The sequence below is a fragment of the Danio rerio genome, chromosome 12 (genome assembly GCF_049306965.1).
Source record: "Danio rerio strain Tuebingen ecotype United States chromosome 12, GRCz12tu, whole genome shotgun sequence".
NCBI classification, from domain to species: Eukaryota; Metazoa; Chordata; class Actinopteri; order Cypriniformes; family Danionidae; genus Danio; species Danio rerio.
The window spans coordinates 40,938,411-40,953,770 of NC_133187.1; the positions used below are offsets into that span (position 1 = coordinate 40,938,411).

At 34.7% G+C, this 15,360-nt stretch overlaps 2 protein-coding genes across 4 annotated transcripts in view; both read left to right on the plus strand.

The window, feature by feature from the left end:
• Positions 1 to 2,386, plus strand: part of si:ch211-39f2.3 — a 97,095-nt gene extending 94,709 nt beyond the window's left edge. For both annotated transcript variants that reach the window (XM_009306880.5, XM_017358564.4), the window contains exons 61-62: positions 1,742 to 1,844; positions 2,041 to 2,386. In XM_009306880.5, the coding sequence (XP_009305155.1) occupies positions 1,742 to 1,844; positions 2,041 to 2,141 (204 nt within the window). In that variant the 3' untranslated portion in view covers positions 2,142 to 2,386. The remainder of the gene's footprint in view (positions 1 to 1,741; positions 1,845 to 2,040) is intronic.
• Positions 2,387 to 8,578: 6,192 nt separating this feature from the next.
• Positions 8,579 to 15,360, plus strand: part of si:ch73-181m17.1 — a 50,735-nt gene continuing 43,953 nt past the window's right edge. For both annotated transcript variants that reach the window (XM_021480405.3, XM_068224822.2), the window contains exons 1-3: positions 8,579 to 8,646; positions 11,477 to 11,559; positions 14,894 to 14,944. In XM_021480405.3, coding sequence (XP_021336080.3) covers positions 11,511 to 11,559; positions 14,894 to 14,944 — 100 coding nt within the window. In that variant the 5' untranslated portion in view covers positions 8,579 to 8,646; positions 11,477 to 11,510. The remainder of the gene's footprint in view (positions 8,647 to 11,476; positions 11,560 to 14,893; positions 14,945 to 15,360) is intronic.

Here is a 15,360-nt window from a genome sequence, read left to right on the forward strand (position 1 = left end):
ATTTCAAAATTGCAAGGTGATATTATAGAGCTATATTCCAGATTTCACATAAATCAGCATGCAAAAAGTTCATTATTTCCTTTTCTTCATAGCAAATTCACATGCAACTTGACTGTTGCATAAAAATAATAGGTTAAATAGCAAAATGGGATTAAATTAACAAGCAAGTTAAATATATTTTAAATAAAATGAAAATGAAAGAGCTAAGGACTGAAGCCAGCTCAAATGTTCTTGAATAAAATGGATTACAGTAATGTACATATGTGCAAATATGTCATGCCTAAAAAAGCCTTTTTTAGAGGTGTTTTGACAGTTCAAGGCCACCGTACAAGCGAAAGGCTAAATACAGATTGCATTACTTTCGAAAACACAGCATAAATTTATCCTTTTTGACGTTTTAGATTCTTTTGAACACATGTAGCTGCAGCTTGTCAATCAGACAACGCTTCTGTGTTCGCTCTTGCTGTCAATCGTGGGAATTTATGATAGACCGCTGTGAGTTTCACTCAACTGCGGGCACAGATTTGCCATCGGAGTCAGATTTTGATTCAACACCTGATTATTGAGCTCAGATGACTTTATGACAAATGCAAAGGATAATATAAAGACAAAATGTGCGGTTGAGAGCGCCTGTGCTGGATTCAGTGACCGGCGCACCTAGTAGGCTTTCCCCCGTTGATCTGTGAAAGCTGTCAGATCATCGCGCGCTCGTTATAATCTATATGAATATTCCGATCAAACTAAATACAATCTTACATCATCAACACATGGCAAGCAACACGCTGATAATAACAAATAAACATATTAGATTACAAACAGCCCAAGTTGTTGTTTAGCATGTGTGCAGGGGCTGCAGTTTGGTGTGTATGTGTAAGGGAGACGCAGAAAAGAGGAGCATTTTTTTTCGCAATGAGACTGTTTTCAGCGATGTTCCCTTTTTGGTGATTGATTTTGTTGCACCACACGGAGAGTGATAAATGTTTGGGCCAAGTTACATGTGTCCTCGTTCATTCAGCTGCAACTAAAAGAGAAGGGAGTTAACCCTGAAACTAATATTATTCGGAAATGGAGTTATAAGCAAATATCCCTTGCTATCTCTAACACAACAAATTGACAGAGCAGAAACTAAACTAAAAATGTTTTTGTATTAGTCCAAGATGTTGATCTAGAGCAGGCATGTTAATAAAGTGTTAAATAAATCTTTTTATGCCTTTAGTTGTTTTTTATGTATTCATGAGAGTTTGTAAGTGTGTGGACTAAGTAACTAGATTTAGCACAAAGTCTACAAGACAGCAGCTTTTTGAGTGGTGTCTTAATGCCACTGACACAGACCATTCTAAGAGCACGAGAAAAACTTGATCATAAAGTGTAAATTAAATATAAAGCCACAAATCCCTTTGCAACATTCATAAAGACATATAAGCTTTGTTTAATTGTACATGGCCATTTTTGCTTTCTTATCTTATATTGGTAGAGCTTTTTGTTCATTTTGGTGTACTTTTTGCCATATGCCCATGTTGATGTTGACCCTGAATGAAACACACATATTCATTCATTAAAGCGTGCTGTTAACCTTTCAGTTGTATGTTTTTGTTTGTTTGTTTGTTTGTTTCAAAGTCTACCAGTAGGGGTTGATGAAACCTCGCCGATCAGCAAAACCTTGACATCTTGTTTGAGTTATCTCTGTAATAATACCCAACTCACACAACTTGTCTGTCTTTGTTTTTGTTGTTGTATTTAGAACTGTGACTCTGAACACCACAGGAGAGAAGAAAGATCTGCGGATATTCATGACAGTGCTCACATATCACTGGGTCCATTTACGTGGTCTGAAAATGACAAAGGTGACTTATAAAACAAGATAAAGTTTATTTGAATTAAGCAATATCAAATTAGGTACAGTGTTGTAGATTAATCATGAATACAGTGTCAATGATACAAGGAGTCAAAACTTACAACTTAGTGGTATTAAATTAAATATTAGCTTAAATATAATATAAATATATCATTATATGACTGCTGTGTTATATCTTTTCACAGATTTGCTGGTGCCACGCCAAGTGCTAGCCAGAGCTCCGTATCTGAGTGTTTCTCTTACTGTATTGCTTATTTCTCTGTTGTGTTTGCTGATATTCTTGTAGAATATTTCCACTAAGGAACTTTACATGTTTAATCTAAACTTTTTATCTCTTTCTTAATGAATGTTGCACTAATTCCACACCATTACATACTTTTTATATAGGACTTTTGGGTGTTTATCAAGAAAATGATCAGTTAATTAAAAGATTTTTACATTTACAAAATTGTATCTATCAGATTGGCCTGATTCTGTAAGTCTATGTACAATAAAGCAATAAATAATGAGATTATGCAAATCACACAAAAATGGTGAAGTATTTATTGGTCAAAGCTCTTTTGTTGCATTTTTCTACATATATTAGAGAAATAGAGATATGTACTTTTTAGGGCTGCTCGATTATGGGGAAAAGTCATAATTATGATTATTTTGGCTAAAATGTAATCACAATTATTCAAAACAATTACAGTTGAAGTTAAAATTATTCACCCTCTTGTGATAATTTTTTATATGTTTAACAGAGCAAGGAATTTTTCACTTTATTTCCTTTAATATTTTTTCTTCTGGAGAAAGGCTTATATGCTTTATTTTGGCTAGAATAAAAGCAGGTTTAAATATTTTGAAACCTATTTTAAGGTCAATATCATTAGCCCCCTTAAGCAATATATTTTTCGATTGTCTGCAGAAGAAACTACTGTTATACAATGACTTGCCTAATTATCCTAATTAAGCCATTGGATTGCACTTTAATCTGAATGTGCTTGTGTTTTGAAAAAAAAAAAATCTATTAAAATATTACGTTGGATCCCTTAAAATGCTATTTGCCCAAGAGAAACGTTGTTGGTAAAGTTCCTCAATAGATGTAATTTTGACTCCAACTGACCTTTCAGCTCACTTTATTATCTTCTTGATGTTCTTATCTGATACACTGCTGTTCCCATACCAAAAGGAGATGCCAATTGTGGGACACTCTTAACAGCTCCTCTGTAAAAAGTTGTGAGGATTGATGGGCTAAGGTGAGCTTTTCTTAACCTTCTCAGAAAGTGCAGTCGCTGGTGCGCTTCCTCTGCAAGACAAGTGGTATAGAGACTAAGTCAAGTTCTTAGTGACACATGACACATATAAAAATGATAATTGGGTGCTTCAGAAACAGTTATAATGATCATGTCTCAATGAAGAACTATAACCTTTTTTTTTTTATTTTGAACAGTTGCTTTCAACAACATCAGTGCAGATCCGTGTTATAACTATAAAGCTTTGGATCGTCCCCAGAGAGCCACAAATGATAGTGGATCAGACATTTATGAAGACTTTTTCTCCAGGAGTGACTGGACATCTGGTTGCCAGAGAGCTGTGTTAGTGAATTCATCTGTAATGCAGAGCGCAGTCTGTGGCTTGATGGTCCTCATCCATCAAGGATTGAGGATGGAGTGGTGACCAGGGATGTCTCTAGGTTTTTTTATTCTGACCTGAGCTATATGATGTAATGTAGAATACATTTGTGTTTCTGTAGTAGTTTTTGAATATTTGTTATGATGATATTGGTTATGATAACTGATTGCTGAGTCAATCACCAGCTGAAGCACAGTGTTAGTGTGAATCACTTGAATGCCATTGACTCTCACGCCATATGAGGCAAAAACCGGTAAGGTGAGGTTTCACTTCACGTATTTTACACCAGTTATCAAAATGATTTTAACTAGATATTGTTGGTAAATGTGCAGACCATGTATTATTCATAAAACCTGTAATATTCAACAAGGTTGCATTTTTTGGACCAATTGGGATAATTTGGTCAGTTCAATAAAAACATTTACATTAGTATAAGTTTTAAATTCTATTCATATATTTGTGTTGTTAAAGTTATCGTCAATGTTGCACAGTCCTTCCAAAATCATTCTGATATGCTGATTTTATGTTATTATCTGTTGGAAATGATGCACCTTAATGTTTAACAGTTTTGAACCATGATTAACATTATAAACATCTTTACATTCTTTTGCTTCATTAATGTTTTCATGTTATTTCTTGTTAATGAAAGCTCATCAACTAATGTGACACATGAAACCTGACTTTTTTTTTTTTTTTTTGTGGAACTAGTTTGAACTACGATTAATATATCTTATGTTATTGAACATAAGTTAATTGTTAATTAATGCAAACATAATTAAAAGCATCATTACTACTGACATAATGGACTCCAGCAACTAGTATAACACAACTAAAGGTTTGTGTGAAGAAGTGGCATAGGGAGAAAAATGCCACCTTTTGAGTAAAAAAGTCTTTTTATTTTATGTTTTGGGTTTGTTTGTTTGTTTGTTTTTCAGTTAAAACAAGCCAAAGCATTTTCCTGTCTCATGGTTAAACATGCGATCCTCATGTTTCCGGTTGACACAACACCTCTGTGCTCCCAGTTGAACAGGAAAAGTCTGTAATGCTTCATTTTCAAGTAAGTCATGTGATCTTCATTCCGTACATTCTAGATCTCTGATGTATTGTTAAATGTGCTACGTGTAATAGGCCATTAGGTGTACTGTTTTGTTTAGTTTTTTATTTTGTTTTCAAAGAAAGACATGACTGGAAATCTACCTTGGAGCTTGCAGCGATGCGTTACTAATATTTTCAGTCTGCATTGTGGTTGGTCTTGTTGAACATTGTTCATCCGTGCATTTGCACATGGTTGCCGTTCCACTTAGGAGTACATTAATACATTTGCTATATTTTTTATTCATTTATTCATTTTCTTTTCGGCTTTGTCCCTTTATTAATCCGGGGTCGCCACTGCGGAATGAACCGCCAACTTATCTAGCATGATTTTACGCAGCGGATGCCCTTCCAGCTGCAACCCATCTCTGGGAAAACATTTGCTATATTTCTAAGTTATTATATTATGCTATAAACTTCATATTTCATGCACATTTTTTTAATATTTGAATGAAAACTTCTATGACTTTGATTTAACAGATGGGTAATAACATGGTATGACCAAGAGTCTATTGTTAAACTTGTTGACTTGCGTAAAGTACTTGTGTAACTCTGTACTTTTTTTACCAGGAAGTACGCATCAATGCATTTACTGTAAAATAGTCTCACAGAACAGGTCTGATGTGAGCTTTTTGTTTGCACAGAGCCACAAAACAAAAGCTATACTGACCTAAATACTAATCATTTCTTTATTTCTTTAGGGGTCCATGATTAAATGCTATTTAAACAGATAATAGTGCTACTGTAGTTCAAGCTGGCTTATAATAAAACTGTTTTGCTGCTTAGAGTTTGCAAGTGCATCACAGTCTCCCCTTTATTTGCAGTGTTTCAGCAGAAAGGACGATCCTGCTGATCAAGGCACATGTCAGGATCTGGATGATTCCCTGTTGTTATGCTGGATTTTCCGATCTAGTGTGAATGTGAAGCTGAACAAGCAGATTTTTGAAGAAGTTTGTTTGCTGACAGCTGTCAGTTTGCCTTGGGATTGAAGCCAAGGGCCATGAACAATCCTAATTCTACTCTCTTCAAGTGAGGGTCTTAATTCTCCTTTTGTTTTGTTCTGTAAAATGTAAAAACATGAATATCTTAATAAATATATAGTGATTTTATTCTGTTTTGGGCTGAAATATTTGTGATAGCTCACCCCCAATGTCAACGAAAACTATCTGTTAAATTGGGTTTGTCAGATTTGTGTCATTACTGTATATTATCTGCATACTACATCCATCTGTAAACAGTATCCATAGATTTTTATAATTGCACGTAAAACACACACAGTGGAGGAAATAAGAATTGAACATGTCACCATTTTTCTCAAAAAAAAATAATTTCTAAAGGACCCTTTTAAATCTGGGTTGCGTCCGAAATTGCATACTTCCATACTATAGTGTGCTAAACACAGTATGCAAGCCGAGTACAATGTCTGAATTTATAGAATTTGCAAAATAGTACGTGAGAAGCACCCGGATGATCTACTACTTTTGCCAAGATTCTGAAGTGCGCACTGAATGGACACTACACGATCCTACGATGCACCACGAGAGAATTCATGAATAGGAGTTAAGTGACGCAGCTGACGCAGATAGGTCACATGATGATTACAAAATGGCTGATGTAGTACATCCGAGTTCCATTCATACTTTATAGAACATAGTTTTTTTAATGACCGAGTAGCATGTTTAAATTCAAATGCTGTACCTACTGAGTATTAAGCAATTTTGGGCGAAGCCCTGGTCTGCATTTTAAATTTTCTTTTGGATTCAAATCAGGTGATTGACTGGGCCATTCCACAGCTAGATTTTCTTTCTTAGTTTTCTTATTAGTTTCGTTGCATGTGTTGTTACCAACATTTAGTGAACATTTCAAATCAAAAGCACCTTTAGCAATATGACTTCTAAGAAAAATGGTGACGTGTTTAATAATTATTTTCAACACTATATATCCTGCACTTGCAGCTATTGCACTCCTGGTTATAGCTAAACTGCTTTTTGTTTCTTTGTACATGTGTAATGTGTAAGCTGCTTTGACAAGCTCTGTGGAAATAAATAAAAATAAGGTTGAATCTAAGGTAATTTAAAAGAGCTTCAACTCTTTAAACATGGTTTATGAATGTGTTTGTGGGAATTGTTGACCAGTGGTCTGGAAGCACTTTTGTTAGGTCAAGTTCTTATGTTGAATGAGAAGGCCTCACAGTGCCTGTTCTCATGTTCAGTTGGGTTAAGGTCAGGACTTTGTGCAGGCCAGTCAGTTTCCTCCACACTAATATCATCTGTGACTTTATGGACATTGTTTGTGCACTGCAAGCGTTTTTGCCACCAAGCTTAATTTTCACACGATTGACTAGGGTTACCCAATAATCGAGAGGAAACAGGCTCTACTCGAAGATTATAAAGTTACACAAATGTGTTAGGTGTCACCCAACCCACAGCACTGCAGATATCTGTGAGAGAGGCATCACGTGCTAACGCCAGAAGGAGGCAACACTTCTAGTGTTCTACAGTGACTCATCCTGGCATTGACAAGCGAGGGCGGTGGCACCAACTATCCAGTGGGCCAACCTCTGTTTTGATATGGCACTTCCCTTCTGCCGATCACCATAACAGATAAAGAGCTGTTCACAAGATCTTAAGTTTTGTGTTCGTTCCACGTAAAGGCACAAAGCACGATTGGGACAAAGCAAGAAATAAGCTGGGTCTGCCTCTTCTGAAGGCAGAGGTTTTAGGTTCACCACCTGATCTTGAAATGCAGCGGTAGAAACCTTGGGCACATAGCCGGGAAATTTCAGGCACGATTCGCTGACCAAGAATGCCTCCATATCCCCAACTCTCTTTAACGATGCCAATGCAATCAGCAGGGCTGTTTTCATAGACAGATTTTTTAAGGTTACCGAGACGTGCAGAAAACGTGCAGCTCTATTATGAGATCAGGGCTCTCTCCTGGAACAGCATGCCCAACATGCTTTATAATCAGCGAAGTGTGAACTTTTGAAATCATGTTTAAGTTTTAAAATGCAAGTCTCAACAACTGTGTTGTTTCAGCTCATTTTAAATAAGCAGTTTGAACAGGTAAAAAAAATTATAATTGGAAGTGAATTTCTTTCTTCTGTTGAACACAAAATAAGATATTTTGAAGAGAGCTGTAACCTTTTAATTCCATAGTAGGATAAACAAACACTATAGATATCATTGATTACAAGTTTTCAGCTTTCTTCAGATTATCTTCTTTTGTGTTCAACAGAAGAAAGAAAGACAAACAGGTTTGGAACAAGTGAGGTGAGAGTAGAATTTTCAACACACAAGCCAACTTACAGCTTACAGAATTTTCAGTTCTGTGTGAAACAAACCCCTTTTTTGTCTTGTGACTTCATTTACTCACCATATACAGTATGAAATATAGAAAAAATTGTTTTAAACAAAAAGTTGCCAGTCTACAATGACTTACAATTTACATGTGGATATGTAATTTACCATACTATTCTCACAGTATAGGCAGTAAACTACTGCTTCTATGCTAATTATTATTTGAACATTCACATGTAATTTTAGTTTGCATGTTCTCTCTGTGTTCTTGTGGGTTTTCTTTCGGTGTTCCGGTTTCCCCCACAGTCAAAAGACATCTCTATAGGTGAGTTGGTTGAAGATGATCTAAAGATACACTGTAATGCATGGATGGTGTCTAAATGTGTGTGCTTGTACAGTATTATTTGCTTTTTTTGTAAAAAAAAAAAAAAAAAAAAATATGTTCAAATAAAAAATAATTGTAAAACAGTATGCTTTATTACAGCAGACTGTTGTCAGATGACAAAATAACTATAAAATTTAACTACTAGATGGACAGTAAAGGTTTGCACACAATTAGATTTTAAAAAGTCAAGGAAGTAAAAGCATTAAAAGTCAAGTAAACACACAGCATGCCATGGATTCATCTAATGGAAAAACTGGTTCAAAGTTATTGTTAAGAATGGTTTCTCGTAATGGCCCACCCACATTTATCAATAACACTAAACGAGCAGTTCAGCTTCACTGTGTTCTGGCTGAACTAATGAAAAGAGAGTCATTCTGATTTACTCTGCAGCAGCAACTCAGGTGAAGTTACTACTCGTTCATCTCATCTGACTATACTTATTCTTTAAAAAATATAAAAAAATAAATAATAATAATAATAATTATTATTATTAGCTCATTTTATCTAGAATAACAACAAAGAAAATGCTCTTTGTATTGCTTTTTACATGGTTATGCTTTATACATGTTTAGAGTTCATTTTTAGATACAGTAGTAGCAGCTTTTTTGTTGGTTAGAACCCAAGAATCCAGTCAGACACAGTTCTGTCTTCTTCTTAAACTTTACTGGAGTAATGACTAATGATGATCATGGGGAATGTATGTGGTTCTACAATCTAAAAATTTAAATAGCAATATATAAGTAATTCAAGTTACAGGTACAATCATGTCAAATAACATGACATATAGAAATATCCCTATAACAATGTACAATAATTGTAATATCAGTAACAATGGTGGCTGAAGCCTTTACACTTTCTTGATTATAATGATACAGGTGACCTAACACTAATGAACATTTCAGGTATTGGATTAAACACTAAACAATCTAAAATAAATACAGAATGATTGGGAGTAGGATTAAGCCCGTTATCTGACAGCGCACGTCATTACAGACGTCATAAACGATCACTAGTTAAGCAGGTGTGCTAAATACTCATAACTTCAGTCATTAAAGGCATAGAGTGATCCATAAACTGTTTCTGATGAATATTATGGGAATTGATTACTCACTTTAGAACAGGAACGCACACATTATTAAACCAGCTTTGATCGGTTCGCCGTCTTCACTTTCATTTCTGCTGCGTCACGCAGAAGAGTACCGGTATGGAAGGCCGTTGGGGCCAAAACGTCTGTAAGAAAGCGGAAATACGAAAAAACTCATGGGCAATGCACCAAAGGCTCTTAAAGGGGCAATGTGCAAAAGTGTCTTAAAGGGGCTGCACAAGCAAGCCGTTCAAAACTACACACTATGAATAATTTTTATGCATTAGCAAATAGTAAATCCATTATTTGTTAAGCATTAACTCTACATGAATAAACGTTAGTAAGCAGTTTATGACTACCACTACCAATGCTGTATTCTTGACTTATAAGCAATTGTGTAATGTGCTTAATGATACAGTTTTTATACTTTGTTAATTATTATTTTTTTAATTCATAAATTAAGTATTGCATAATTTACAAACCAGTTATTTGAGGGAAGTTAAATTAACATTTATATATCTTATTATTTAGGCATATACTAATAGTTAATTTTTATGTTAATATGTCATTTGAACCTTTATTAACTCAATTTCATTCACTTTTGTGACCTAATCTAAAGTGAGGATTATTTATGCTTTATAAATCTTTATATTTAATGCTTTATATTTATGCTTTATAAGGGTCAGTTAATTTCTAAACAGGAAAAAAGGACATAGACGACATTAGTCTTTTCTATTCATTTGAAGATACACAAATGAATCTGTATCAATTGAAAAATAAATATTTGCAACATTCTCTAAACAAAATTGCTGTATAGTTTAAACGGCGCTAAATGACATTACAATGTCATATCATAATAGAATGTTAAATTATTATATTGTTGTTTTATCCAATTTTTACAGTAATTGTACAGTCATTTTATTTTTTAGATAGGATTGTAAAGATTATTGTTCATTTAATACTAAGCCTTTAGTTGTCATTTATAAGGGATTTATAAAGCATAAATTCTCATTTTAGAGGTCATAAACTGTATGAAGTTGAGTTAATGAAGCATTTATTAACATACATAGTAACCATTGCATATGCCTGAATAATAAAATAGATTTTATTACAATTATTAATAATTTACTGACTCATTCTGAATGATCTTAAAAACCATCAACTACACATAAATACAAATGGTTTGTAAATAATGCATTATTTAATTTAGTCATGAAAAATAAATCATTAACAAAGTATAAAAACATAACCATTAAGCACATTACACATCTGTTTATAAGTCAAGAATAGAGCATTTGTAGCTGTAGTTATAAACTGCTTACTAATATATACAATGCTTAGCAAATCATTAATTCACTATATGATAATACTTAATAAATGTCTCATAGTGTGTAGCTATTATAAAGTGTTACCAAAATAAACAAGCAGTCTAATAATTCAGGGGGGTTAATAATTCTGACTTCAACTGTATATGTTAACATTGTATTGGCACATTATATTTTCTAAAATATCTAACCACAGTTATGGGATCAGAAAAAGACCAATCAGTAAACATTTTTTTTAGATTTTAAATGAGGAAAATAAACATGCATTATGGATGTGACCAGAAAAGTCTGCAAGTTATCAGTAAACCACATACTTTGCAGAAATGTGATTTAAACTGCCCAGCCCAAAAGAAACAAGGCTTACCAAAAGGATAAAAATTCACTATATAAAACAAACATGATTGATTTTGTTTTACATGTTAGCAATTATGAAGATATGAAACCTCTCTGTTATGGTTGTGGTTGTGGCAAATGTGAAATTGGCACCCGTGTGACTTTTTTTAATCAAATATAATGTTTGAAAACATTTACAGAGACATTTTTGAATATTTTTACACTGTAAAATACAAGCCTATACGAAAAACCTAGGAAAGTTTTAGCTTTTTTCACGTAATGGTTGACTTTTGCATGGAATTATTTAAAAATAAATAAATAAACCTTGGGTGGCGCAGTAGGTAGCACGATCACCTCACAGCAAGAAGGTTACTAGTTCGAGCCTAAGGGACTAAGCCAAAAAGAAAATGAATGAATGAATGAATAATTAAATAAATCTTTCTTGACCATTAATGCATTTGTCTATATATTTTGTGTTCATTTTTACAGATCACTCTGACGTCTCCAGGAGCAGTCTCCCACAATGAGGTTTCCAATCTCATTGTGCGTGTTATTACTCCTGTTGGTTAATGGTAAGAGTTTCATTAAAATGTCATTAAAAAGAAATCATTCATTAACAATGTTTATGTTTAGCAATTCTGTCAATTTGACAAAAAATTTTAAATGTGAAACCTTTTTGACTTTGAACCTTTTTGAAGTTTTAAAGATATTGCATCACCCAAAATATTTATTCATCTGTTCTAGAATGATCTGTAGAAACCAGAATTATGTCTGACATTTGTTTCCAGCAAGTACTATTTGAACTAAAAGATTGGTATCTTTCAGTAACAAAATTACTATCTTTTTAATCGCTTCTGTCAATATTGCATTTATTTGTCTAGACCAGGGGTCACCAATCCTGGTCCTGGAGGGCCGGTGTCCCTGCAGGGTTTAGCTCTATCTTGCCTCAACACACCTGCCTGGATGGTTCAAGTATACCTAGTAAGACCTTGATTAGCTTGTTCAGGTATGTTTGATCAGTGTTGGAGCTAAAATCTGCAGGACACCAGTCCTTCAGGAACAAGTTTGGTGACCACTGGTCAAGACAATTAAAATGACCTTTCTGGTACTTTTATTTTAATTTTTGTAATTTTTTGTATAAAATTTGTATAATGTAAACATACAATACACTTCATTTAGGGAGTCTGGATTGGGTTAAGTAAATTAACTAAAAGTGCTATAATTTACTACACATTTCATAGGAATGAATCAGGAGACAAAATGTTGAAATTGAAAATGTTAAACCACTGATAGCTGACTTTCTGTATGCTCTTTATATCACACCTCCCGCATCATTCCTCAGCAATTGCCATGGCAGAAGACTAAACTCTCGATAGTTTAGCAAATACTGCTGTTGTAGTGTCACACAATGCTTTTAAGTGCAATTGTAATTGTTTATTCTTTAAATATGTGGTAACATTTATTTTTAAACAGTGCCCTTCATGAAGCAAAAAGTTTGAGACCAAATAAAAAAGCCATGTTTAACCAACTTAAACCAGACATAGTTTAGGCCTTAAGACCAGGACATGAGATGGGTCTGGATGCAGACCTGGTGCAGTGCAATGTGAACTAAATACAATGCTTTTTAATGTGCTCACCTAATGCCTAGTTCAGACTGCGTGATTTTAGCCCCGATTTTGGCTCGCCGACAGGTTTTGAGAAATCGCCGACAAATGCCTGAAATCACAGGCAAATCGCTGCTCGTGCACGTGAGTGACAATCACACAGTATGAACGATCAAAGACGCGATCTGAGAGAATCGCCGATGAGTCGCCGATGCCTGCGAGATATTTGGCATGCTAAATATCTGGAGCTGTCGGCGATTCAAATCATGCCGTGTGAATTGAGTTTTGACTGAAAATAACATCAGCCATCGCCTACAGCCAATGAGAGAGCAGCTTTCACTAGTGCGTGTGTGTATACCTGCTGCAGGCCAGCGGGAGGCTGGGGGAGAAGTTTTTTTTTTTTCTTTTTTGGTTTATTTGGACCCACGAAATGGAGGGAAAACTAGTGGAGGTTTGACAGGACTCAGGAGCAACCGTGTCTGTTTGACGTTTCATACAGAAAGAAATTAGTTTATTATCAACGTTAAGGAGAAATGGCTAATTCCCTTTAAACCCAGGTGAGCAAACATGTACATGTTCGACCCCATTAAAGGCTCCTTTCTCATTACGTAGTTAATAACAAAAGATATACTACATGTTTTTGGCTGTGAGACGTAGTTTGGACGAAGTTGTCGGCGATTCTCCCCATAGTAAAGTCATGCAATGTGAATGTCCATGTCGCCGAACCATCTTGCAGTGTAAACAAAGCAGTGATGAAACGCTAGCCCAGATAGTCATGCAGTGTGAAAACATCTGTGACACGACTATTTTGAAAATCATGCAGTCTGAACTCGGCATAACCCTACCCCTCACAGTGACGTCACTAGCTCTATTGAGTGCATTGTGTCTGACATTGCATCACTGAGATATGCAGTCTCAGCTTGCATCATCAAGGCTGCATCCAGATACTATTGGAGGACACACCAAGTCGATGCCAAAGAACCAGCACCAATGAAAATCAACTGTGTTGTCGGCTTGTGTGTTGGCTGCATCTGGACCCGGCCTCGACTCGTCATGTTAAATAAAAATATGTTTCATAGAGAATTTCAAAACATTAGCATCAAAAATTACAGCTATCTTCATTTTTCAGTTGTGCATTTAACTTCATTTAAATTTTTTATGTAGCATTGTTATATGTATATTTTTATACAATTTAAATGCTAAAATTATATTGGTGTGTGTGCATATGTATTTTTGACATGCTTACTGTATCTCTGACATGCATAATCTGTTCTGCACATCTCTTGTCAAGCAATATAAACTCAAACAACTTCTTCCTTGCTGCTTGGACAACAAACATGACATTTGTTGTAGTTTCCAATCACCACTGTAGAGGTTTACGCATACCGTTGAAGTCAGAATTATTATTATGATTATTATTTTCTTTTCTTTTTTATATATTTTCCAAATGATGTTCAACAGGGCAAGGACATTTTCACAGCATGTCTGATAATATTTTTTCTTCTGGAGAAAGTCTTATTTGTTTTATTTTGGCTAGAATAAAAGCAGTTTTTAATTTTTTAACACCATTTTAAGGTCAAAATTATTAGCCCCTTTAAGCATTTTTTTTCCCGACTGTCTACAGAACAGACCATCATTATACAATAACTTGCCTAATTACCCTAACCTGCCTAGTTAACCTAATTAACCTAGTTAAGCCTTTAAATTTCACTTTAAGCTGTATTGAAGTGTCTTGAAAAATATCTAGTAAAATATTATTTACTGTCATCATGACAAAGATAAAATAAATCAGTTATTAGAGATGAGCTATTAAATCGATTATGTTTAGAAATGTGCTGAAAAAATATTCTCTCCGTTAAACAGAAATTGGGGGAAAAAATAAACAGGGGGCCTAATAATTCATGGGGGCAGAAAATTCGAAAGGGGTCTGGCTGCAGACTTGGTGCAGTGCAATTTAAGCTGCATCCAATGCTTTTTAATGCGCTCACCTAACCCCACCCCTACCCGTCACAGTGACGTCACTCACTCCATTGATTGCATTGAGTCTGACATTGCATTGCTGAGTGATGCAGTCTCAGCTTGCATCATAAAGGCTGCATCCAGATACTATTGGAAAATTTAGACTTCAACTGTATAAAGAAGTTCTGAGAAGCCAGGGATTATGAAAAGAGTGTGTTTGCAATCAACAAAAAGGCTTTTGTAATGAGAGATTTGTTAGACAACTGATCTGCTTTTGGTGTACTTGTGTACAGTACTTATTTTATTGTATGTGTATTTATTTATTAGTGTATTTGCTTTACAGATGTCATGAACATCAGTGTTTCAACTGTGACTCCACAGACTGCCTTGACTGGTAAGTTAGAATGCTGTACCCTCTGATGTGTGTGTGTGTGTGTGTGTGCACGTGCACGTGTGCGTGTGTGTGAGCGTGTGTATATGCAGCCCCGTAGCCAGCCCAGTGAAAGGGGTGGTTCTTTTTTTTTCTCAAAAAGTGGATTTTTTTGCAGTTATTCGCCTCATTGTAAATTTAATTATGAGATTTAAATATTCCTTTTAGTGATATTTTTAAGCACAGTTTTTAGCTGGATTAACTTGTCAGATGGTCATCATAATCACACATTTTGATGTACCAAAATGATTTAAAATAAATGAAAATTAATAAAATATATATTAGATTGTATTTCATTAGAAATAAAATAGGAATAAAATTGGAAACTAAATTAAAAACTGTACTATATTGTCATTTGACAAATAACAAATAGACCAGTA